Source organism: Mesocricetus auratus, unplaced genomic scaffold (assembly GCF_017639785.1).
Source record: "Mesocricetus auratus isolate SY011 unplaced genomic scaffold, BCM_Maur_2.0 Super-Scaffold_100046, whole genome shotgun sequence".
Lineage (NCBI taxonomy): Eukaryota > Metazoa > Chordata > Mammalia > Rodentia > Cricetidae > Mesocricetus > Mesocricetus auratus.
This window is the reverse complement of record NW_024429223.1, coordinates 6,732,263-6,759,081: the sequence shown is the minus strand read 5'-3', so window position 1 is coordinate 6,759,081 and position 26,819 is coordinate 6,732,263. Positions and strand designations below refer to the sequence as shown.

The following is a 26,819-nucleotide window of genomic DNA, read 5'->3' as shown; positions in this document are numbered from 1 at the left end:
ATTTTTACATAAACTTAAATTTTGATTAAAAGCGTGTTTTCTGACTATTGTATTTAAGTGGTAGGTTGCATGACTGTTTTCCACCCCTAGAGTTCTCTAGAGGCCCCAGAGACCCATTCTCCAGATGTGAATCTGCTCCTCATTTGATCTTTGACCTTGGCTTGGTCAAGAGCTGTTGGTTTTCATCTTTAAGCTTTAGACAGAGTTTTTGAAGAATGATGATCTGTCAACATGTTTTAGCCTGTGCGTCTCAGTACCTAGAGCACTTTTGCACAGGCCAAGGATGGGGGGCAAATTTGGGATTATCCTGTGACGAAAGTGGCTCCTTCACCTGTTATTCTGTACTCTAAGGTCTTGACTAGTTTAAGATGTAATTTGTACCTGTAGATTTGCAACATTTATTTTTCAAGTTCACACTGCTTGAAAAGAGAGTTACCAACAGAAGCCAGTTGCAGTCACAGTGCTTCGTAAGTTGAAGTAGAGGAAGCAGGTAGCAGGGCAAAGAAAGACAGTTTTGTTTGGGGTGACCGATGAAGAATTATATGTGCTAAAAGTCTGCAGCATGAACATTGTCACCACGGTAGAATTAGTACTGCCTCAGAAAGAGGCAGTCACACATAATTTCAATGTTTTTAAGTTTAGAAAACTTCAAGTCAGTCAGACACTGGTGTTTAAATCCTGTGCTTGGGAGGCAGAGGCAGGTGGATCTGGTCTACAGAGTGAGTTAGTTCCAGGATAGCCAAGGCTACATAGAGAAACCCTGTCTTCAAAAACAAAACCAAAAAAGAGGGAAACTTCAATATATGTGTCACATTTTTACATAAAGGATTATTTGTTGTTTGAGAGGGGAATTTGAAAGGATGGAGTTGAGGTCATCTGGTAGAATAGTTTCTCATAACAGATAGTACTTTGGCTTCACATTACCGCCTTCAAAACTTTAATTTGCTTTATTAAGAAAAATCTATTTTTAAATGAAAAGCAGATAGTTTTGTGTTCATATTTGATCTATCTCCTGCCCCCACGTGACAGTTGCAAATAAAATAAAGCAATTTAAAAGACAGCATTGTTCATATATAGCATTATAATAGAACTTTCCAGAGATTAGTGTCTATCAATCCCTCCTGGGATACGCATTCTTGGCAGTGCCTTAGGGTTTGGAGTGTCCTATGGCAGAGCGTTTCATATCACTGTAGTAAATGGAGTCTCTTGAGTTACGTTGGTGAGTGGATATTACTTGGGTGGAATTTTGCATTGTGACCAGGGTGCACCTTGACTCTGGGCTTGTGTGGTGTTGAAGTCCCAGAGCAGCTCCTCATACCTCCTAAGGTGTGTGCCCTTCTCTGAACTGCCTAACTGAGCGGGGTTCAGGAGGCTGAGCTGCTCTTGTGAAGTGGCCCCTCTTTCTCAACACTCCTCTCCCCAAAAGAAGGTCTTACCAGATGGGAACTTTGACTTTCTCTTATAGACTATTAAGTTGTGTCTTTTTCCTTTTTAAATAGGAAAACAACGAATTGCTCATAAACCTCATTCCAAACCTAAAACTTCAGATGTTTTTGAAGCAGATTTTGAAGATGATGTAAAACCCAAGGATTTACTTGCTGATGAGGAATTATGGGCTCGACTTGAAGAGCTAGAGAGACAAGAAGAATTGCTGGGTGAACTTGATAGGTGCTTAATGACATTATTTTTCCAAAATAATATGTATCTTTGCTCATTTATAAGACAGTGTGTGCTCATTGAAGAAAATGCAGGGACTGTAGACTTATCAGCAGTTCTTCTGCCCTCAGATGAATATTGTTCTTGCAGTTTTTTTTTTAAAGGAAAGCACATTGATGTTCTTATGCATACCCACACTGAAAACCATAATCAGTGTTACTCAGATCTCACCATGTTATAATGAAGTAATTATACTTGATAGTCAGTAATTGCATTAAATACTAACAAAAAACTTAAAGGTAACCAAGCTTTATTTTTTGAGGTGCTAGGGACTGAACTACAAGACACTATTCTATTCTATACTGCCACAGCCCCCACTCCTAAATAACACATTTTAAATGATATAATTTTATACTATTCTCAAGATAATGGTGTGTCCTTGGATGACTTGTTCAAAAGAAAAATTGGTTTTGAAGTTAAATTTGATAGTGTAAAATGTTTGTCCTTGCTTTTCCAAACTTTCTGCTTATTGAGTAGGCAATTTGTAATCAGGTAGTTCTGTGTACAAGAAACTTCACCAAACTGTCATTTGAAATACACATTAGCACTCAGAACTGTCACAGTGCTACATGAAGTTTGCTACTTCAGAGGTTCCTATATTATTTTGCTTAAATGATGTACCATATGCAGCAATTAGTTTATGTGAAAAATAGGACACAAAAAAACTTCCTCAACTGTTTCACCAATGAATTGTTAGGGCCTTTTGGTCACTAGTACCAACCAGTTCATTTTTTAAAGCCAGTGCTGGTTTTAGGAGTCTTAGTCATGATTTTCTCTATTTGCATGATGTCATTTCATTTCTGTTGCATTTTTAGTTCTGTTATTTTTGTAAGGTCTTCAGATCCTTTATGGAATGAAACATGATAAATGTGCATTTGTGTGTAAATATATGTTTTTGTGCACATGTAGAAATCCTTTATCTTGAAAAATTCCAGTACACTCTGTCATAAAAATTTCTGAAGTCAAAAATAAAAAATAATGGTATATTGTAGTTTGGGGGTTTGGTGCATTAATTTCTGTTCTTAAAAATAGAACACCTATTTTTAAAGATTTCTCTTTTAGTTTAACAGAGGCTTTATTACAGATTTATATGTGGGAACTTGAAATAGAGACAGGTGTGTGGGGGATGGGGGAGAGAACACTGAGCAGACTCCTGTGTAGCAGGAGTTAGTCTCAGGAAATGGGGTAGGTATCCTCTTACAAGCTTCCTTCCTTCCTTCCTTCCTTCCTTCCTTCCTTCCTTCCTTCCTTCCTTCCTTCCTTCCTTCCTTCCTTCCTTCCTTCCTTCCTTCTCCCTCCCTCCCTCCCTCCCTCCCCCCCCCTCCCCTCTTTACTTTTTTTTGTTTTTTTGTTTTTTTGAGACAGGGTTTCTCTGTGCAGCCCTGGCTATCCTGGAACTCACTTTGTAGACCAGGCTGGCTTTGAACTCAGAAGTCTGCCTGCCTCTCCCTCCCTAGTGCTGGGATTAAGGGTGTGCACCACCACAACTGGCATATTTGTTAATTATGTTACGTTCATGCTACATCTGGCCAGTGTCCAGAGATAAAAATACATGTGTCCTGTGAGTTCTTATGTTTGAGTAGCTACAGTATGACGAGGTGTGTAAGAACCCGGCTTCTATTAATTCTATTTGTTTGATCTTATTAATGCTCTTATTTCTTCACCTAGTAAACCTGATACTGTGATTACGAATGGCGAAGACACAGTGTCTTCTGAGGAGGAAAAGGGGGCTAACGGCACAGGCGTGAACACGGCGCCTGCAGTGACTGATCCCCTCGCCTCTGGCAGCCGTGGTACGCAAGCTCGAAACGCAGGACTCCCTAATGGTCAAGCCAGTCGCCATTTGAACTGTTCAGTGAATGGTTCAGATTCTTACAGCAACGAAGAAGATGAAGAAGATGATGACGATGTTGACGACGACGACGATGATGAAAGTGACCATGCTATTTCAGCAGATAATTCTGTACCAACAATATATTTCTCTCATACTGTTGAGCCTAAAAGGGTTTGTATTCTTGTGACTTTGTTATCATTAAACATCGTCTGTACTGTATTTTAAAGAGAAAAACATTAACAGTAATTAAGATTGTAAATTCTGCCAAACAGGAAGAGCATCCTTTCTGCTTATCTGACCAGTGCACCTTACTAGGAAAAGAGGAGTAGTTAGCTGATGGTGGCCACACCAAACTCGAACGCAGTGACTGTGACTCATCTGTCCTTATTCCAGGGCTCTCTTAAGATTAAATTGTGAGCATTTGGTTTGCTTTTGGATCTGAAAATTATTTATTTATTATACATCAGGTTTGTTTTTCTGTGGGTGTCAAGTGAGTACTGGTATCCTGAGCAATAAGGAAAAATTTGGGGGAAATTAAAGCCAGGTCTTTTTTTTTTTTTTTTTTGACAAATTAAATATAGCCATGTAATAATGGGTTTAGAGTTGTAGCATTTTGGAGCTGAGATTGACTATAGAGATCTTTTGGTCCGTTGTTTTCAAACTTGACTTTAGTACTGAAAGCTTTTGTTCTTCCATACCCAGCTGTAGAAGCCGAGTATTTAAAATAGGTGAGAGTGGACTAACTGTGGGTGAAGGGTAGGCTACCATCAGTCCCCCGTCCCTGCCCACCTTCCCTCTGCTCTGTGCACTGTGCTGAAGGCCTGGAGTATGAGTCTTAGGGAATCTGAAGGCCTGTAAACTAGTCAGCAGCGAGCGGCTTCCCTAGTGGTGGGTCTGTAGGGCAGTCTGCAGTATCTGGTTATTATCTAAGGAGACATCTTAATACTTAACTTGATATTTCTTCAGCTTTAGTTATCTCTGCCCTATTAGAAGTCTTAATTCTCATTAAGCTGAAGGGTCTTTGGAATTTTTTGTGAACAGTTGAAACTGAAACATTGTTGATATCTTCCTTCCTCCAGCCTTTTAATATTTCTTATTCTCCTTAGATAAAAGACAAACACACAAATACTCTTAGAAGGAATATTACGAAATGCCCGCTTAGCACAGCTGAGTAGCTTATGGTCTTGAGCACATTTGGCTTTTTCTTAGTCTGATTTGTTTTCTGGAGGTAGCGAGTGGTGTTTAAGCAGTTGGATGGTTGAGTGTTGCATGCTGTTGTACCTGTTACGCAGGCTTGCAGCACATGGACTGACCCACAGATGCATCTGTCAGGAGAACCGGGGAGGCGAGGCTAATAGTCAGTATGGAATTTAGGTTAAATGTATTTTGCCTTACATGCAGTGGTAAAGGCTAGTGATAGAATAGACTCTTGAAGAAGATGTAGTGTTGTAGACATGAGACAAAAGACTCAGCTTGGTCACACACATAATTTCAGTGCCAGAAAATTTCAGCTGTGTTTCTTGCTGATAACTATACAGTTGTTTTCTTTTTACTCTGGGACTTGATTTTTTTTTTTCTGACTGTTTTTTATTTTTTTTTCCCCTTTTTCTTGTGAATCAATTTTAGGTTCGAATAAACACCGGGAAGAATACCACTTTAAAATTCAGTGAAAAGAAAGAGGAAGCCAAACGGAAACGAAAGAGCAGTGCCGGAAGCCATGCTACCCATGAGCTGCCTGCAATCAGGAGCCCCGCTGACATTTACAGGTGAGTGAAGACGCTGGTGGCCCTTCCTTCCCTTTCCAGTTTGCAGGGGGCAGTCTCCTGGCTCCCCTCAGAGAGCGAGAGACCACGTTCCGCACAGCCTGCCGCCTGAGCAGCTGGGGTGCTGGTGGTTTCTTCCTCATAGTCCTCTTCATATGTCCCTGGAGCACTGCAGGCTGGTGCTCCTTCTAGAACTTGCCCGCCACAGTTCTCGTGAGCTTGTCCTGTATTTTCACCTGTCAGAGTGGGAGCAGCTTGAAAATGCCATTTTATGACCCATATTTGCAAACTGGTAAAAATTCCTCATGTTTTGAAAGAGGTGTGTATAAGATTTTTGGCAACTCAAGCTGTTTCCACCTGTACATATTTGTAAGTAGCACACTGTATTTTATTGGGTCCCAAACTCATCTTCGAAAGCAATATAAGGTAGGTCCTGTGAAGTTGCAAACTTACTCTGAGTGTGACATTTTAGAGAAGGCGTTTTAGCAAGAACGCTCAGTTGGGTTTGGTGAGGCATGTGTGACTCCAGCACTTGGGATATGAAGATGACAGGATTAGCCTCAGCTACGTGAGACCCTGTCTCCAGCAAATGACCTCAAAAAAACAGATCTTAGATTAATTTACAGGAGAAAAATCAAGAAGTCTTTGTGAAGGTCTTCTCGGTTATGAGCCCCTAAAGTGAAGTGAGTTTTTGAACGCTGCAGAGTCTTTGTGGATGTTGTGAATGGAGAGTATGTCCCTCGGAAGTCGATCCTGAAGTCTCGCAGCAGAGAGAACAGTGTCTGCAGCGACACCAGTGAGAGCAGCGCAGCTGACGTGGACGACAGGCGCAGCGCTCTGAGAAGCCTCAGCAGTGAGGAGGCCGCAGGTACCGACGCCAGCGGGGGCAGTTTGGAAGAGCCGCAGGAAAACCACCCCAAGAAGCCTTTGCCCTCAGGAGTGTCCGAGGTCCGTGTCTTAGTTCTTTGTTTGTTTTATATCTCACAGCCCCGTGCTTTGTGGTTTATCCTAAAAAGTCAAAGGGGATCCTATTAATCCTCAGTTTGTGATTTTTTGTTTTTCAGACACATTTTTAAGATACTATGAAGGCTTCATGCTCATCATGATAGCATGGAGTGTTTAGAAGTTAGCGCTCTGAGCTCAGCAGCTTGGCCTCAAATGCTGTGAGGGAGGGGCATTCTGCTCGGTGGGATAAGATGGAGAAGAGGGGGCGGAAGAAGCAAAGAAAAAAACAGTACAGAGGGCCAGTGGGATGGCTGTGTGGTTAAGGGTGCCTGCTGCCGTCCTGATGAGCCCACATGGGAGGAAATAATCCGCTCCCACGAGTTGTCCTCTGACCTGGACACGTGCATTGTGGCACACACGAACAATTTCAAAAAAAGGAAAAGTTAAGTGTAAGAAGTGGGCTACTTGACAAAAGTGCCAAAGAACTGACTGACAGTGGTTTCTAAACCAAGTGATATGTTGTCTTAGTTTTCAACACTTGGTAGACAAAACTAAGTAGAACGTACTAAAAACTTCATGTGTCAGAATTAAAGTCTTCAGTTTATGCTTAAGTTCTTAGCATGGGAGAGGTTCCAAATATTAGACAGTTTAAAAAGTAACTCCTTGGTCTTCATATTTTTTTTTTTTTTGGAGACAGGGTTTCTGTGTGTAGTTTTGGAGCCTGTCCTGGAACTCACTCTGTAGACCAGGCTGGCCTTGAACTCACAGAGATCCACCTTCTTCTGCCTCCCAAGTGCTGGGATTAAAGGTGTGCGCCACCAATGCCCGGCTGATCTCCATTTTTCTTGATATAAAAAGACGCATCAAGACAATCTGACGATTTATATGTCATTTAGTTTTCTCATTCCGGTTGAACATAGTTGATTTTGATTAGATGAAGTTCTATAAACACAGAGGAAGAGTGATTTTGTTTTTTGGTGACATGGATAATTTGTGCCATTGGGTTAATTGTCTTAGAATTTTGAAAGCTGTTCTGATTCACATTAGTCTCAGCACCTTTGTTTTTTAATTTTTACTGACCTTTAAAAAAAAATGGAGGCAAAGTGCAATAAAGAACTTGAAAACTTGCATACCTAAGTCCCACAAGGGAAGCACCTGCGTTGATGAAACAAAGCTTTGACTGTCAAGCCCAGGGAGGTAAGGGAGCCTGGACAGAAGCCTTATTTATACCCTTGTAGCGTCTGTATGTAGTATGTACCACAGATAGCTGGAGATAATGAAGTGTGTTTGGGGGTGCGGGGTTATTTGTCATTTTGTGTTTTCCCAGACAGAAGAGATAAATGCTTTACATATTCCTTCCTTCCTTCCTTCCTTCCTTCCTTCCTTCCTTCCTTCCTTCCTTCCTTCCTTCCTTCCTTCCTTCCTTCCTTCCTCCCTCCCTCCCTCCCTCCCTCCCTCCCTCTTTTTTTTTTTTTTTTTTTTGAGATAGGGTGTCTCTGTGTAGTGCTGACTGTTTTAGAACCCCTTATGTAGATCAGGTAGGCCTCAAATTTACAAAGATCTGCCTGCCTCTGTCTCCTGTATGCTGGGATTAAAGGTGTGTGCCACCACACCCAGCTTGCATTTTGCTTTCTTATATGTTCATCATAAAAAAATTCCGTGTATTTGATGGTGTAATTAAGAAAAATAATGTTAAATGGAGTGGTGGTGGCACATGCCTTTAATTCCAGGTAGGTGGATCTCCTGAGTTTGAGGCCAGCCTGGTCTACAGAGTGAGTTTCAGGACAGCCAGGGCTACACAGAGAGAACCTGCCTTGAAAAACAAACAAACATAAAAAAAAAGAAGAAAAAGAAGAAAGAAAAATGATGTTACTTGGGTTCTGTGAGCAATCAGTATTTTGATGTTTATTATCCAGAATTATTGTTATTTTAGTTTTCTTTAAAAACTCTTGGTAATGGAGGTTAAAGATTTTTTTTGTGTGCGTTTTATTTACATTTAGCACCATACGCTTTTGTCTTACAGGCTTTTTCTGGGACTGTAATAGAAAAAGAATTCTCATCCCCCTCCTTAGCACCACACTCAGCCATTGCTCATCCTGCCCTACCCACTATTCCAGAGCGAAAAGAAGTTCTGCCAGAAGCATCGGAAGAACCTGCAAAGAGGGTTTCAAAGTTCAAAGCTGCCAGATTGCAGCAGAGAAACTAGAGAGGAGATGGTCTTTACCTTCTGAGCTCAAGCTTCACTCTAGGACACACAGCAAATTCAGCCCATGGGGCTGGAAAGACACCCTGCTTCACGTGGCAAGAGTTCTCTCACCTTCATCAGTGGCATTTAAAACGTCACAGTAAATGTTTGAATACTGTAATACTCTGCTGGCTCTGTTAATTCTCTGAATACTGTCTAATTGGCCTTAGGATGCGGTAGCAGCATTTGGATTTACTTTTCAAAGAATACTGTCATGCATTGTTTTTGTGTTTCCAGCTAAACACAGGCAGTTTTGTGCCAGCTGTGATGTTGTGCTTGCCATATGGGCTGTGCTAAAGAAACTTTTAAATTTTCAAATAGATTCAACAATTATATTACTCGCTTTCACATTTTAAAGGCACTTTAAAGAAATCTACATATCTCTTGTAGGTTACACAGCTAGGTGGTTCTTTGAAAAACTTCCTTTGGATGTCATACTGGAATGTCTAAGGCAAGAAGCTGTACAAACCCTAAGGGAAATTTTGACTCGAAGAATAATATTTTGTACAACTTTTTTTTTGCAAGTAAAATTTTTATGGAACTTGGTTTCTAAAATGTTGTGAACTTCCTGGTTTAGGATTGTGTATAAAAATGTCTTTGATTTGTGTATATGCTATCAAACCACACCACAGATTCTTGAATTCCTAAAGTCCCACAAGCACCTCTTTTTCCCTGTGCATACAGTCTTTACTGGAATTGTTCTTTGGGAGAGAAAATTTGTCTAGATGCTTTAAAAAATAGATTTTTTTAAAATAAAGATTTTTTTAAGTGTTTCAGTCTTCCTCATATTTTCATTCTTCAAGGCTGCTTTGCTACCAGTAAAAAAGAAAAAAAATGTATTTACTTGTAGCCAAAAGCCTTAAAGACACATTCAGTCTCAGGTTGACCATTACTCTGCAAGTGTTGATCATTAGCTTGATGCATGCTAAAATGTAGCTTTTAAAAAGCATTCCGCATTAGTACTAAAGCCATCAAACCCAGTCCACCCCCTATTCATGGCTAAATATTTAAAGGTTATTTATAGTTTCTTTAATGAATTCTTGCTTAAACAAAGTGAAATTATGTCCTAGAAAAGTTGAAGTTGTAACTAGAGCAGTGCCACTGTCAAAGTTTTTTGAAATATGCATTTTAATGATAAAGGGATGAGTTTGAATCCATTAATGGATAATTTACAACAGGGGATTGAATTTGAAAGGCTGCCTAAAAATATAATGTTTTTCTAGCCAGTGTTGATCGTCTGTACATATATTTTGTACAATGGTTTTTTCCTTTCTGATTACCCAACTCCCAAACCAAAACCAATCCAGGGGCACCCTGTTCCTCCTCCCTGGCTGCCACTTAAGCGAGGCTTTCTGTGCTAACCTCCAGATATAAGCCTCCCATAGGACTGTTGTATCTCTCGACATGTAACCTCAAGTGTGCTGTCATTAAACAATGTTCGTGCCATGTACCTTGAGCCTGCTTTTATGTATTTTGTGTTTCTTCTTTCTAGTAAGTCTCCCCTCACATAATGCCTTGATGGTAGAAGCAAAGAAAACATATCCAGCTGTGTGTGTGTGTGTCTTCTGCTGAAGACCCAGATGAAAACAGTATCAGTTTCATAGAGTCAGTCTGTAAAGTTTTAAATTGTGACTTGAAACTATACTTTCATTTAGGAATGTAAAATTTTAGTTTTTCTAAGGCAATACCTCACTGTGTAACCCTGGTTGGACTTGAACTTGATGTCCTCCTATCCTGGGTGCAGGGGCTGGGTCCATAGTCTCACTTCAAGATAAGTTCTCTCAGATGAGTATTTTCACTCTTAAACACAAACAAACGTTACAGGCTTATTTTCTGCCTTTTTTCTTCTATCCCAGCCCTAGAATGAGCTTCTCCTAGAAGCCCTCATTCCTAAGACAATGGTGCCTAGAGGCCAGCCAGTGCCTAGCCTATCTAGTCGGCAGAACTGACGTGTGTACCCTAATGGATTCACATGCTAAAACTATACCTCTGTACCGAGACTTGATTCTGATCTGACACTGCATGATTCATTTGATTTCCATATTTGTGATGTCTCTTTCCAACATCAGCTAGCCTGGCTCTTAACGCACATTTGTCTGTGAAGCACATGGAGGCAGTTTGCTGCTTGTCTACCCCTGGGAGAAACACACTGTCTTCCACTGTGTGCAGTTCCTTACAGTAGGAGTCACGAACCCAGTGCCCCAAGTTCCTCTGATTGGTTCCGTGTGTTACCTTTCCCCTTTCACCGCCTTCGCTGGGATTGTGTTGCCCCTTGGGTTGATTTGTTGCTCTTTGTATTTTACCGTGGCTTCGCCTCATATCCTGGCTGGGCTAATAGTTTATCTGGGAGGCATGTAAAAGGTCTGTGAAAGTCAATGTGGTTCTGAGTCAGAGCTGAGTGAGAGATCACTCTTCTTTTGCCTCTGCTCACTGCCTCTTCCTCTTACACCACCATGAGACGCTGGGGAACCGATCTCACTGAAACGGTTTATTCTGCCTGAGTGTCCATCTTTCAACTGTAAGGGACCTATGCTTTCAGTTTCTGATTCAGCATTTATTTCTTCTGCACAAATAGCAGGCACGTGTGTGTGTGTGTGTGTGTGCGCACGCGCGTGCACGCGTGTATGTCAGGTTTTTCGGTGTGGGGCAAAGAAATGAACAGGGACGGACTGAAGTGGCTTGTTTGGTGTTAGACGAGATGGAATAAAGTGTTGGTATAAACTCAGAGTTTTGGTATGCACGGATGTTTAATATGCTCATGGTTACTTACATGAAAGATGACATTCCCCATTGCACATTTTTCTAGAGAGTAATATGCCCTTGTGATTTCTCTGTAGGTTCCTGGAGACTTATTTTGCACGGAGGTGCAGTGCTCCAGTATGCGGGCAGTGCACTGTTTCTTCCAATCTCTACTCCCTAAGGCACTGAGGGGTTTCCTACATTTTGCAGTTATGTTTAATAGTACAGTGGTTAATGCATCTGACCGTATTTTGTGTCATTGGAGATATGTCTTTAGGGAAGATCCTGGAGGTGGAATTGATGGACAATCTACCCAATTGTGCTTTAATTTCTTTAATAACACAGTCAGACCTGTTTCTAAATGTATTTGCATTGTTCTTTTATAAATGACATGGTTTAGACATACACATATCTGCATTTCACTGATAATTTTTGGGGGTGTTTGTGCATGTGTGTGTGTATGTGTCTACATATGTTTACTCTTGGGGGGGTCCCATACCCATTTGATATTTTAATGGGTGGCTGGGGGGTCAAACTTTGGTCCTCATGCTTGCCAGGCGATCACTTTGTTTTTGGTTTTTTTTTTTTTTTTTTTTTTTTGGTTTTTACGAGACAGGGTTTCTCTGTATTGCTTTGGAGGCTGTCGGTCCAGCCCAGCCTCGAACTCACAGAGATCCGCCTGCCTCTGACTCTGCCCGAGTGCTGGGATTAAAGGCGTGCGCCACCACCGCCCAGCGGCAATCAGTTTTTCTACTCAGTCATCATCCTGATAATTTCTTAAATATTGATTTGGGACAGCATAGGGTCTTAGGGGAAATTCAAAATTTGTTAACAGCTACCAAATTTTCCACATTTTAAAAATGCAGTTTTTTACGGCTGGGCATTCATGTGGTGCACGCCTTTAATCCCAGCATTTGGAAGGCAGAAGCAGGTGGATTTCTGTGAGTTTGAGGCCAGCCTGGTCTACAGAGCGAGTGCCAGGATAGGCTCTGAAGCTACAGAGAAACCCTGTCTCAAAAAAAAAAAAAAAAAAACCAAACAAGCAGTTTTTTGGTGTTTAAACCAAAAACCCAGTTTCTTTCCAATTGTTCATATATGTAACTCATAGTTTTTTTTAACTTGAATATTTTAAAATCTTTGAAGTTCAGTTATAGACTTATTTACAAATTTGACTTCTCTGTAATTAAGTTTTTAAAGAATAAAAGCTGGGATGGAGAGATGGCTCAGCTGTTAAAGGCTAGGCTCACAACCAAAAATATAAGAACAAAGGTAATCTTTATGCAGGTGTTCTCTAGATGTTTGGCATATAGTCTCCGGTAAGCTTTGTTAGAATTCCTTAGTTACAGTTCACATGTATCTTTAATTCATTGGTCAGCATTTTAATGTGTTTTTAATAAAAAAAAAACGACATTGCTTTATCTGTATGGGTGTATGCCTGAATGTGTGTATGTGTACCATGTGTAGGGGTGAGCTGTGGACAGCAGAAGAGTGTGTTGGATTGTCTGGAGCTGGAGTTGCAGACAGTTGTGAGCTACCATATGAGTGTTAAGAATCAGATCCAGGACCTCTGGAAGAGCTACAGGTGCTCTATGAAAGCAACAGGCACCCAGCCATCTCTAGCTCCCTAATTACACTTTTCTTTGAAGTATATACATTGTCTCCCTGTAGCCCTGGCTGCCCTGGAATTCACCTGTGTAGACCAGTCTGGCCTATAACTTGATCTATCTCCCAGAACACTCATATTAAAGACATGTGCCACTATGCCCGATCACAAGATGTTCCACTTTAAAGTGCATTTTTAGTTACTTAAGCTTTATTTTGCAGGAATATCTTGTAGGTTAAACTGTTCCTCATGGTTTGGGGGCTGAGATTCAGGGACTGGCTTCTGGTTCTAGCTGAGGGCACTCCTGGAGTGTGGATAGACCTGTATCTCTGATCCCACCCATCAGAATGAGTTCCCCGTGGGCGTTTCTTGAGATCTGCTGTTGAGGGATGTAGATTTCCAGCCAAATGTAGGAACTTGGCTTCTGTGTGACACTTCTTTCTTCTTGTCCTGTTACTATAATACTGCAAAACTATACACTTTCTTTTCCATGTGATTGCCTTTTAAATAACAGGAAAAAACTTTAAAAATTGTTTACATTATATTTCATATTTACCTACATAATTACCTTTATGTGTGTTCTTATTTTTTTATGTGGTTTCAAGTTACCATCTGGTGTCTTTTCCTCAAACCTTTTAAGAAAATCCCATGGTTGTAAATTCTGTCTTTATCTGGGAACATCCTTGGTTTTGTGTCCTATGGAACCAGCTTTATTGGACACAGGGCCTTTATTTGAGAGAGTACCCAGCTCCACCGTTGTTTCTGGTCCCGGAAAGTCAACTGCTCTTTGGTTTGGGTCCTCCTGGACTCCATGAATTGCCTTCTCTTGCTGTGCTTAAGTTTTTCATTTGTATAAGGGTGGCTACATTAGTACTTATCTTCCTTGGATTTTATTGAACTTGGATATAGATTAATGCTGTTTATTAACTTGAGGTTTTCTGACATTTAAAAACTTTTTTTATGGCCCAGATTTAAAAACTTCAAACTATTTCCTGGCTCTTAAATGTCCTCCTTTCCAGTAGTAGCTATGCATGTCGTATTTGCTTTACGTGTGTGTGTGTGTGTGTGTGTGTGTGTGTGTGTGTGTGTGTGTATACACCATGTGTGTGCCTACTGTGCTACTGTGGCCAGAGGGTGTCAGGTCCCCTACTGCTGCTGGTATAGTTGACTGAGCATGGGCTTGGGACAACTGAACTCGGGTTCTCTGCAGGAGTAGGACATGCTCTTAACCATAGAGCCATCTCCAGCCCCTCGGAACCCGCCATTTATTTACCTTTCTCTGCCGAGTGTGTGGTCCCTGTTGACTTATCTTGTGCTTTCTGACTCTTCTGTCTTCAGATGGGTGCCTGGATCTCTCTGGTGATACTTTTGCTTTAGTTATTGTACTTTTCAGCTCCAGAAAATCCAACTGATTCCTCTTTTATAATGTTGATGTCTTTATTGGTGTTCTCTATTAGATTAGGCGTTGTTCCTGTGCTGTTTTCCTCCTTGGTTCTTTAACGTAATTATAATTGCTGCTTTAAAGTGTATTTGCTAAACCCACAGGTCCTCCCCTAGGAGCTTCTGTTTATGTCGGGTGTAAGCCGTCATCTTCAGCTTAAAACACAACACTTAAATAACAATTACTCCACAGTCTGGTCCTTCCTATACAACTTTATTTTTGTTCCTTTGGTTATGCACGGTGACCCCCCTAGTAAGCAACCTCTGGTATCTTTTGCATTTTTATTTTAATTCTCTTTTAACTCGGTACCTTACTGGTTAGCCTTGAGCCAGTGTATCTTGGTGACATAGCCTGAGATTGGTCAGACATTGTTTTTTCATGTTCAGGTCCGGTACGGTTTTCAGTCTTGTTAGCAGATGTCTGAATCTTGGAGGTCACATCCATAATTTGGAACTTTCTAGGCCTGCCTAGTACTCAGCGTGTTCCTAGTTCCTGCCTTGTGAATTGTGAGGTTACATCACTGCCCTGCTCTGGTTCTTACTTCTAACCCCATCGCCATTGTGGTTGGGCCAGGCCCTATTGGCCCTCACAGCCATATGGGTCTTCCGATCTGTTTGCCATGAAATTGCTGCTATTTTCAGAGAAGCCTCTGGATGGATTTTCCCACCATGTTTGAAATACAGTCAGTATCTTCGTTAGGATTTCTATTCTCATGATGAAACACCATGACCAAAAGTAACTTGGAGAGGAAAGGGTTTATTTATGGCTCCAGGTAACAGTCCATCAGTGAGGGAAGTCAGGGCAGGAAGCTGGAGGCAGGAGCTGATGCAGAGGCCATGGAGGGGAGCTGCTTATTGGTTTGCTCCTCAAGGTTTTCTCAGCCTGTTTTCTTATGGAACCCAGGACCATCAGGCCAGGGGCATCCCCAGCAACAATGGGCTGGGCCCTGTCTACCAGTTACTGATTGGGAACATTCTTACAAGCTTGCTTAGAGCAATTTCTCATTTGAGGTTATCTCCTCTCAGACTATAGTTTGTGTCAAGTGGACATAAAACGACCCGGCACAGTGCCTCCCTCAACAGAAGTTTCATGAGCTGTCCCAGCTTGGAAGGGGCTACTGTGAAAGTAGTTGTCTCAAAAGACACAACCCCAGCCTCCTGCCCAATTTTTACTTAAATAAATACAAGGTAGTGCTCTACTTCCAGAGTCTTGAAATGGTTGTGTGTGCATGAACATTTTAACATCCAGACTCTTCAAATGATTATATTTTGATAATTTTGCTCAATCAAACTCAACAACAGCAATAACATGGGCTGGAGAGACAGTTTAGGGATTAAGACACTGGCTGCTTTTGCAGCCGTCCCAGGTTCAGTTCCCAGCACCCACAGGGCAGCTCCACGTCTATCTGTAACTCCAGTTTCAGGGGATTTGATGTCCTCTTCTGGCCTTCATGGGTACTGCACACATGAGGCATACACACACACACACACACACACACACACACACACACTAAACACCTGTACACATAAAAAATGCTGGAGAGATGTCTCAGTTTCTGACTTCCAAGGGCACCAGACACACACACACACACACACACACACACACACACACACACACACACACACACACACACACACACGTATGTACTGGAACTAGCTCTGTAGACCAGGCTGGCCTTGAACTCACAGAGATCTGCCTGCCTCTGCCTCCTGAGTGCTGGGATTAAAGGCGTGTATGTCACTACTGCCTGGCTACATAAAATTTTTAGACTGTTAGAGATGGGTTCTGTGGTCGTAGCAATATGACACACAAGCGCACTCCCCCATTCGCAGCATCCCCCACCAGAGTGATGCTTCCATACAATTGTTGACCTATTGACCTACGTCACCCGAAGTCCACATCTTAATGGGTTCAGTCTTGGTGACTTCATGACTCTGACATAATGTGCCATGAATAATAATGTGCTATGGTTTGCCCACTCACTAAGCAAGGGATACCTTGGTTGCTCCCAGCTGTTTGCAGTTCTCAGAGTTGCCACAACCGTCAGGGTTGGTGGGTGGATGTGTTTTCAGCCTCTTTTGCCGAATGCCAGTTTGAGGGATTGTGTAGTAAGCTGCTTTTGTAAATCTCTGCTGCGCTGCCTTGCAGAATGAGAACACATTCTCTGTTCCGTCCTTGCCAGTGATTGGTGTCTGTCTTCTGGATTTGGATTTGGGCTGGTCTGATAGATTTGTGGTTCTGACTTGTTTGAATTTGTACCTTTTGGTGGCACACATCTTTCCAAATGCTTACTTGATGTCTGCCATTTTGGTGTGGGATCTGTTAAGGACTTAGGCACTTTTTTCCCCCTTAAACAAGGTGGTTTTCTTATTAAACTTGAGTTGTGTGTGTGTGTATATCCTTTATCAGAGATGTCTTTTGAAAATGCCTTTTCTCCTTTTCTTTCTTGAACCTTTTAATTCCAGTGGACCTCATCTCTTCTTTCATAGGCTAAAACACTGTCACTAAACTCACTTTCTAAGGAGGTTTTCTTCAACTGATCTGACTTACAGGTTTGCACTTTTATTTAGGCCTGTGGTCCATTCTGAGTTAAACATTGTGAAGAGCCTACAGTCTGTGTCCCAAGTTGTTCAGATATAACTTGTTTGAAAGGTGTCTTCTTCCTCTGTGTTACATCTCTGACTAACGAAAGGTCAGATGACTCTAATTATGCATCTCTCATTTCTGGGCCCTGTATTCTGTCCCATTCGTATGTCCATGACATTTTCCACTGATACCACACTGTCTTGATTACTGTTGTTTTGTCATGAACCTGTGCTGGTGCTTCAACTCTGTTCTGTGCTTTTTATACTATGCTGGCTCTTTTGGGCATTTTGCTTCCTTTTTTGCAACGTTTAAGATCATTTCGTTTGACATTCCAAGTTAAGCTCCTAGGATTATAGCTGCAATTTACAGATTAAATTGAGGACTGGTTATATATTGTCTTCCTATCCATGAACATAGACTTCCTTCTTTGTGTATTTTTTTGAGGGGGTGTTATTTTCATCATATAAGTGTTACATATATGAGGCTTATACCAACACCTTCATTTGGGGGTGTAAAGTACTTAACGTCTGGCTCTTCACTGCTAGCATGCAGGGAGGTTGCTAGCCTGGGCTGTGGCGATCTTGCTTATTGGTTCTAGGAGACTTTGTTAATTCTCTCGGCTCTTCCCCAAAGATCACTTATGAGCCAGGATCCTTTCACTTCCATCTTAGTTACATATGCATGTCTTTTGTTTCCTTTTCTGGTCCTACTGCACTGGCAACAGTTTCTAGTCTAGTTACAAGGGAAAAATAAGGTTGGCTATCCTTGACTCATTTCTGATCTTAATGGGAAAGTGTGATGTGTAGTCTTCCTGCCAGCTGCCTGGGTCCCGTCGCCGCTTTAGCATCCAAATAACACATAAGAGACTATATTAATTATGAAGCTGTTGGCTGTTTGCTTTGTTTCTTATTGGCTAGTTCTGACTTAATTACTAACCCATAGTTACTAATATGTATTTTTATAAGGTCTTATCTTACCGAGGATGCAGTAAGATTCGTCCTCTCCCTGTGATCACATGGCGACGACTCTCTTCACTACATTTCCCAGAATCCTCCTCGACTCCTAGTCCCACATATCTTGCTTCCCTCTTGGCCAACAGTGCTTTATTCATCAACATATACAGAGAAGGACTTCCCCCATCAGGAAATCTTAAAGATTGTCACCGTTATATATGTTAGCCATGGGGTGGTACTTTGTGTTGAGGTATTCTTTATTAAATGGAAGACGTTTCTTCTACCTAGTTTACTAAAAGGCTTTAATTTTTTGTATGAATGGATGTTTTATATGAATGGATGCCCTTCGTCAGTTGATATGATCTTTTTTTTTTCTCTCTCTCATCTGATGTGTTGGGCTACAGTAACAGATTCTCAAATACTCACAGGTGGCACAGGAAACATTCTTCCCACCTCTTCTGAAGAGATGGACAGATTTCTTCCTTAAATGCTGATGAGTGTCCCAGGTAATTTCTCTCATCCTGGTGCTTTCTGTTGTGGCAAGTTCCTACATAATGTCTTTATGGACCTGCTGGGATTATGTATGTCTCCTCTGGTGAGCTTTGGTGGCTTGTGGCTTGTAAAGAATTGCTCCACTTTGTGTGGGTGAGCTCATGGTGTCTCTTGGTTATCATTTTAGTCTTCTGGGATTTGTATTGAATTTCTTCTCATCTCCAACCTGTGTCCTCTATTTTTGTCTGGCCAGAGACTTATTAATTTTGCTATTCACAAACCAGCTTCTAATTTGGTTGATTTCTCCACCCCCTCACTGACCTCTTGCTTATATTTTATTGATTTTTGCTTTAATTCTGGGTTCAGAGTGCAGAGTGCTCTGCATCACACCATGCAACCTTCTCTGCTTTGTTTATTATTTCCTTTATTCCTTAGAATTCATCTATTCTTTTCCTGGTGTCCTAAGTCTGAAGCCTTGGTGATGGACTTGTTTCTCTGCACTTTCAAACTTTGGTAAGTTGTGTTTTCCTTTTGTCTAGTTCAAAACACTTTTAAACTCTCGCGGGAATTTTTTCTTTGACCCACTTGTTATTTGTAACTTTCTGCTCAGGGTTCAGGTTGTTGTAGACTTTCCAGCAGTTTTTTTTTTTTTCTGGTTTAATTCCAGTGTGGTTTATTTAACTTAGTTCAGTACGGTGAGTTTGTTTCTTTTCCCACATTTTTTTCTTTGTTTTTTTTTTTTTTAGCCACCTGTCCAGATGCAATACATGCTATTTTAAATGAAGATACTGCTAAATGTTATTCCCAAACCATAGGTCATTAAGTAAAAATCTCAGCATTGTACACAGATTATCTTCCTGTTGTTCTAACAGCTCCAGAGGTGACCAAATAATAAAGCTGATTTGCCAGTACTCTTTTTTTTTATTAATTTTTAACATTTTATCATGAATCATTATTTACATTAGCAATAAGTATATTGAGTTATAAACTTTTTTTGTAAAATTAATTATTTAAAAAGATACTTTGGTATTTCCCTTCCCAATATAAATTTATTTTTTTATTATTAAATTTTTTTTATTTTTAAGTTTAAATTTTGATTAGAAACATGGTTGGTTCACAAGTCAGTTCCAGGTCCCTCTCCCTTTCCCTCCCCTCCTCCCGTGCCCTCCCCCCAACCCCCCATTATCCCCTCATTTCCCCAGGGAGGGTGAGGCCCTCCATGGGGGTGTCCATAGACTGTCATTTCATCCAGGGCAGGGCCTAGACCATCCCCCCAAGAGTTCAGGGTGAGAGTTCATCTCACATTGTTGGATGGGAGTCCAAAGTCCGTGTGTATACTCGGGATGAATACTGATCTACTACCCAAGACTCAATAGATTCCCTAGGCCTCCTCACTGACACCCACATTCAGGGGGTCTTGATCAGTCCCATGTTGGATTCCCAGGCATCAGCCTGGGATTCAAGAGCTAACCCTTGTCAGGTCAGCTGTTTCTGGGGGTTAAACCAGCCCATCTTAATCCCTTTGGTCATCAGTCCTCCCTCTCTGTTACTGGCTTTCTTGAGTTTAGCTCAGTGCTTAGCCGTGGGAGTCTGTCTTTTCCCACATTTTCAATTGGTTGTTACATTACCCCCAGTACATCTGCAACTAACCCAAGTCAGCTGTTAGCCCCGTTCACGTCACACAGGGGATAAGACAGGCCGCCCTCCTCTCTCCTGTTCCTTGTGAAGTCATAGGCTTTTCTGTTAGTCCTTCACCCATTCTATAATCCCTGTGTAGCTGCTGGCGTTTGAAGTGCAGTGTTTTCCTTCTCTGAGGAACTTCTTTGCGGGCTTCCTGGCAGCCAATTCTCATTGGAGGAGGTATTTTTGTCCTTCAGTTTCAGGGTGTTTTCCAAGATACAGAATTCTGAATTGTAGCATTCCTTCTCTACACTGTTCTTGAATGATTTCTGAGGGGCCAGATCCAGTTCTTAGCGTTTCTCTCCACGGGTGGTGTGTTTTCCCCTGGGATTTCTTTCTGGCTCTTTCTTTTTTCTTTTTTTATGTATTTTATTATGTATACAGTGTTCTGTCTGTATGAATGCTTGCTAGGAGAGATCTCATTTCAGATAGCTGTGAGTTGCTGGGAACTTAACTCAGGACCTCTGGAAGAGCAGTCAGTGCTCTTAACCTCTGAGCCATCTCTCCAGCCCTGTTTTCGTCTTTTTGTAGTTGGAAAACGAGTTGAATCATATGCGTAGTGTGTGTGCGCGCGTGTGTGTGTGTGGGGGGGTGGGTGCTGGGGTTTGAGCCCAGGGCTTTGCATGCCCTTGAAAAGTGGTCTGCTGCTGAGCTAGATTCCCAGCTATCAACTGTTCCTGATCGGTTTTTTTGAGACAGCAGCTCCCCGTGTAGCCCAGGCTGGCCTTGATACTCCTGCCTCAGCTTCCTAAGTGTGGAGGCTTACTCCAAGGCACACACCATCTAGCTCTTTTTTTTTTTTCTTCTGAGTTTTGAGTATATGATTTAGCGGCTGGCATTAATTTGGGGACAATTTTCAGTCATTGTCTCCAGTAGTTTTCTGTTTCTTTTTGTGAATCTTTGCATTTGCTTGTAGTTTTTCCCCCCCCCATTACTTTTGACTTTTCTGTTCATTTCAGTTTGCTTTTCAAGTTTGAGGTTTCTATCAGGGTGTCCTCCAGCTCTGACTGTTGGCCACACTCAGTTTACTAATGGATCCAGCAGGCATTCTTTCTCTTCATGTGTCTTATATTTCTGGTCCTTTGGGGGCACTTTATTCAAAAATATCATCTCTGTTTACATTGCTCAATTCTTTCATTTACCTGCCTTGCCCATTGATATCCTTAAGACATTAAATCCTATTTTCGGATCCCTGGTCTGATAATCCCAGCATCCTCATGTATCTGCAAATTTCTGAAGATGTGTGTCTTTAGTGTGCCTTGCAGGTTTTGTCTGATAGCCAGGCAAACTGTTGTGGGCAAAAAGGAACGCGTGTAAGTAAGCTTAAGCCTTGCAGTGTGGTGGGTGAGACCCGAGGGAAGGGGAAGTGAGTCTGTCTCAGCATTCAATGCCACAGGGGCTTTGCCTGCTCCTTCTGCCCCTGTTTCGAAGGGAGATTTGTCGGTGTGAGTTTGGGCCTGTCTTCTCCCACGTGGAAGGCTACAGCTGCCTGAGGCTGGCTGTTCGTCTTCCCTTACGTCAGGTGGGGTCTGATAAATCTCCGTTAACCTAGGCTATGGGGAATTAGCTTTTGCAGTCAGACTTGCCATGCAACACAATGCTCCAGCGTCGTCCCTAAACGGTTCCGTTGTCCCTGTTTTTGCTGGAAATGGGATCGCCCTCTTCTCCACCTCCACGGCTGCACAGTACTCATGAACAAAACTGGTAAGAGGGCTCGGGAGTGAAGCCCACACATTGTGTAGTGCGGAAGGCATGGTCAGCTTCCTGTCATCAGCTTGGTTTCTGTGGAGGTCCCCCCACTCATCGGCTTCTGCTGTGGTAAGTTGTCACAGCGTTTGCCTGTCAGTCTCCAGTTTGGGTTAGGTGTGAGGGACTGACTGAAGTTCTTCCTGTGGTGACAACTTCCACTATATGCACGAGACCAGGGGACCTTGCATCCAAAGTTCTCCAACTTTATTATCGTTTGGGGGTGGAAGCATTTGCCGAGATCCTTATTTTGCCATTCCTGTCATTTAAAAAGAATTAAAATGTGCAGAAATCCTTGTCTACCCATGAATTTAGCATTTCTGTTTCTTTTCATTATTTCCTGTACCTTGAAGTAAAGTTTCCTCCATGTTTGGTCTCCTAGCCTGAGAAACTTATGACTTGCAATGGCGGTGAGAAGCACCAAGTCTCTGTCTGTCTGTCCTCTCTATCCCCCTAAAAAAGTATTATTTTGAGGTGTGTGTGCATGTGTGTGTGCGCGTGTGTGCCCGTGCACTCGCGTGTGTGAGAGCACAGCAGTGTTTGCCAGTTTGTTCATGTGTAGAGGCAGAGGTTGACTTTGAGTATCCTCCGCGGCTCTCCACATACTGTTTTGTTCTCTTACTGATCCTGGAGCTTGCTGCTCTGGCTACATTATTTGCCAGTGAGTGTCTGGAGTCTGCCTCTCTTACTGCTATTCGACTCCTGTCCCCCTAGTGCCGGGGGTTATAGGCCTTTGCTGACACTCCTGGCTTTTAAGGAGCACTGGAGGGCAGCGGTGTCTGAATTCAGCAAACAGCTTATCAGGTCACACCCTCTCAGTTCCTGCATGCATATGTGAGTGTGTTTGTGTACATAAGTACCTATGTGTTTGAAGACAGGGTCTTTTAGCTCAAATAAGTAGTCTCAAACTCACAACCCTGTTTCCTTAATTCTGGGATTACACACACACACACACACACACACACACATCATTGCATTTAGCTATTGCCTTTATGCTTTGAAAAAATGTTTTAGTTAAGTATGGAATTCTGGGTTGATAGGTTACTTTTCCTTTTCTGCTTGCACCTGTTTCCCCTTGTCTCTGTAGGTGATTTGTTTTCACAGCTACATTTTAGTTATAATGGGCACGGTTGTCTGTCCAGTGTTTGTTTAGTCGGGTGGGTACCTCCTAAGCATCAGTTTTCAAATAGTGCGAGAATACTCTGGCTGTTTCTTTAAAGCTTGTTTGTCTCTCTGCCTCTTTCTCTGGTTCTACATCCTCAGTTAACATTTGTGTCGTGCAGATTTTAGGCAGGGTGTGTGGAACATGGCTGTCTGTAATACCAACACTTGGGAGGCTGACGTAGGCAGTTTTCAAGTTCAAGGCCAGCCTGCACTTCACAGCAAGACACGGAGGAGGGGGCGACGGGGACAGGGAAGTACTGAGAATGAGTATTACCTGTTTGTTATCCTTTGTTGTTTCACAAAGGTCACTAAGAGCTGGTCAATTTTACTCAGTTCCCTTTTATTCAGTTTCATTTTTAACTTAGCATGTACAGTGTTAGGTTTCATCCTGACATTTTCAAAAACTTGGCTTTTGCTGTTGACCTAGCTCAATATTTGCCAGTTTCTACCATCTTTTTCCTACAGATTTCATTTTCATATAACTGAATAACCGCACCCCCAACCCAATCACATTTTCTCCTCCATGGTTCCATTTCTTTGCTTTTGTGATCAGGGCAGCGACGAACATGGTTGTGTAGCTGTCTTTGGTAGGACGCAGATCCCTCCGGGCTATGCCCAAGAGTGGTGTAGCTTGGTCACATGATAGTTCTGATTTTTGACTTGTTGATAGACCACACTGATTCCCATAGTTGCAACAGTTTACATTCCTTCTAACAGTGAGTAAGGGTGCATTTCCCCCACATCCTTGCCAGCGTTTTTTTGTCATTTGTTAATGTCATTTCTTAATGACAGCCATTCAGACATGGGGTGAGATGGAATCTTAGAGTACTTTTAATTTCTATCTCCCTGATGGCTGGAGATGTTGAACATGTGTTAAGGCTTTTTTTTTTTTTTTGGTTTTTTTTTTTTTTTTTTGGTTTTTCGAGACAGGGTTTCTCTGTGGCTTTGGAGGCTGTCCTGGAACTTGCTTGGTAGTCCAGGCTGGTCTCGAACTCACAGAGATCCGCCTGCCTCTGCCTCCCGAGTGCTGGGATTAAAGGCGTGCGCCACCAACGCCCGGCTGTGTTAAGGCTCTTATATGGGCCATTTCTGTTTCTTTTGAGAATTGTCTGTTCATTCCATTAGCCTATCTGACTGGCAGATATGTTTGTGTGAGAGTGGGGTATTGAAGCCTGTCACTACTATTATGTCAGGACATATGGAGCACCTATGGCCATTCAGGGTTTTCACTATTTGACAAAATTGGGATCCCCAGTGCTAGGTGCGTGAATGTCTTCCCATTGTTGATGGGCTGTTCCCTTGCTAGTATTTAATGGCTTTCTCTATCTCTTTTGATAAGTTCCGTATTTAAGTCTACTTTGTCAAATATAATCATAGCTATGTTTATTTGTTTACAGTTTCCTTTGAGCTGATTTCCATCTTCTGACTCTCAGTCTGGGGCATTTTTGGCTAATAATGTGTTTTTTAAGAGATAACAAATAGTTGGTTCTTGAGTTTTGATCCAGTCATTCAGTCTGTGTTTTTGTATTGGTGACTTGAGGCTAAAGGGTTATCACTTCCTATGATTTTGTTAGGCGATAGGTTGGGTTACTGATATATATAATGTATGTATGTATGTATGTATATCAGTATATGTGTATTTCTTTTTTCCTTTTAGTTTGGGGTTGCTCATCTGCTGTGTTGGGCATGACTGGTCCTTCCCTGGCTCTTCCCTGTTCACCTGCCCCTTTCTTTCCATGGCTCTTATGGATAACATGGTCTTTCTTCTCCCTTTATAGGATTCTTTTAAGAAATTTCTGCAGTGCTAGATTGCTTGTCACAACCACTTAGGTTTCTCTGTTATTTTTAAAAGATAGCTTTGCTGGGTATAACAATCTTTTTTTCAGAACTTATTTAAGTTTATTGGGAAAAGGGAAGGGAGTAAGGGGAGGGAAAAGAGAAAGGGATGAGAAAAGAGAGACAGAGAGAAAGAGCTTTTTTTTTTCCTTTATTTTTCTTTGAGACAGGGTTTCTCTGTGTAACAGTCCTGGCTGTCCTGGAACTCACTCTGTAGACCAGGCTGGCCTCGAACTCACAGAGATCCGCCAGCCTCTGCTTCCCAAGTGCTGGGATTAAAGGTCTGTGCCACCACACCCAGATATTTTTACATTTATTCTATTCTCACTGATTTTCTTCCTAGCTATAAATAAAAAAGTTCTTATATTTAATAATCATTTCATTTCGTACTAGAATCTTTTGTGGATTACGTTGTTGCGTTTTGTTTTGTCTGAAGACAAGGTCTTTCTTACTGGGTAGTTTAAGCTGACACTCAACTTAAAATCCTCATGCTTCCATCTGCTAAATTCTGGGATTAGAGGTATGTGCCATCATAGCCAGGTAGAATTTTCTTTGTCTTTTTATTCTGGAATTGTCTTGCTTTACAGGAAGAATTCCGAGGCTGAGTTTTCGCATACTCTCACTCAGTTTCAGTGTGGTTGTGTTGTCTTCAGGTTAATGTGCTGTGAGGATCGTTTTGTCAAGTCTGAGGAATTAGCATGACATAATAGTGATAAACACCTACAGCGTCCTATGGCACCTATTGCGTTCAGCAGTTCCATTTAACCCCATCCTGTCTGTGACAGTTTCTAGCGTTTCCAGGACCTTCATATTTTGCGTGTACGTCGGATAAATTTATAGAGCAGCTTTCCTTTTTGGGTTTCCCAGTTTTTTTCCCCATGAGTACTGTGGAGTTATGACCCCGGGGGACAGCGGCAGGTGACATGCACCAGCGTTAGCGTCCCTTGCTGATGTAATAAACTAGCTGGTGGACATGACTTAAGGGAAGAAGGGCTGATTTTGACTGGAGTTCGAAAGGGTGCAGCCCATCATTGCTGGCATGGCGAGTTCTTGGCAGCACACGTGTGCCCCCGGGACTCTCACGTTCTGTGTACTAGGAGGCAGAGAGAGCTGGGCACACGGTAACCCCTCCAGGTCCACACTGCGGTGACCGTTTCCCTCAGTGAGGTCCCAATGCTCTAAAACAGTCCTACCAGCTAGGGAATAGGTACTGAATGAGTGAGTCTGTTGGGACATGCGTGTTCTGCTGCAGTTTGCCTTTCTGTGCATGTGCTATCGAGATGTTAGTCCCAGTGGCTGATGAATTGACGCCTGACTCATCTCTTCCCCATACTGCCGGGCTTTGCCCGTGGGACTGAACTGTCACCTGCACGATGATGCTGTTGGTCAAGGAATAGCATATAGTCTGTTGTCAGCAGCACGGATTTTGGGAGACTAAAATATTCTCCTTGGATGCAAGATATTTTTTTTTTTTTGCTTTTGCCCATGTACATTGGGGTCTGGCAGCTTGAAGGAAGGTGGACACAGGCCAGCGACAGCTTGGTGTTGAGCTTCGAACACTGGGAGTGGCTCTACCGGTGGGAAAGACATAGGCGTCAGCATGTTCTCAGGCTGGGTAGGCGCCACCGTCCACTCGCAGTGGCGGTGGAAGAAAGTAAGTTTGATTTTTCTACAGTGACTGGGAATCTTTCAAGGAGCTCTTGTTAGGGGCTTAATTGAGGTAGCCAAGGAGCGGCTCTCAGTAGCTCTTCAGGAAGGCGGAATTTGCAAATACTCGCTCGGGGAACTTGAATGTGTTGAAAATGTGAAGCCCCCTTTGGCCTGTGGAGGCTTTCTTGCAAGGCCTGGAATCACCCGCTCTGCGTTTTAGTGTCTTCACACTTGTGTGTGGCGGTGGCATCTTCAGGCTGCTGTCGAGTGGGCCCTTGAGCAAGAATAGCTTGTAGAAGTTAGAATGGTCTCAGAGCTGGGGGGAGATTTTCTGAAAATGCTGTTGCTTCCTGAAAAGCAAGGTGGCTGGCTGTTCAGTTAATTGCTCACATTAAGGAGTGCAGAGCACAACAGGAGGACCTCCGA

At 42.2% G+C, this 26,819-nt stretch overlaps 1 protein-coding gene across 3 annotated transcripts in view; it reads left to right on the top strand.

The window, feature by feature from the left end:
- Positions 1 to 9,953, top strand: part of Uri1 (URI1 prefoldin like chaperone) — a 63,229-nt gene extending 53,276 nt beyond the window's left edge. For all 3 annotated transcript variants that reach the window (XM_040735428.1, XM_040735427.1, XM_040735426.1), the window contains 5 exons: positions 1,500 to 1,668; positions 3,385 to 3,721; positions 5,177 to 5,316; positions 6,018 to 6,261; positions 8,282 to 9,953. In XM_040735428.1, the coding sequence (XP_040591362.1) occupies positions 1,500 to 1,668; positions 3,385 to 3,721; positions 5,177 to 5,316; positions 6,018 to 6,261; positions 8,282 to 8,464 (1,073 nt within the window). In that variant the 3' untranslated portion in view covers positions 8,465 to 9,953. The remainder of the gene's footprint in view (positions 1 to 1,499; positions 1,669 to 3,384; positions 3,722 to 5,176; positions 5,317 to 6,017; positions 6,262 to 8,281) is intronic.
- Positions 9,954 to 26,819: the final 16,866 nt, after the last annotated feature.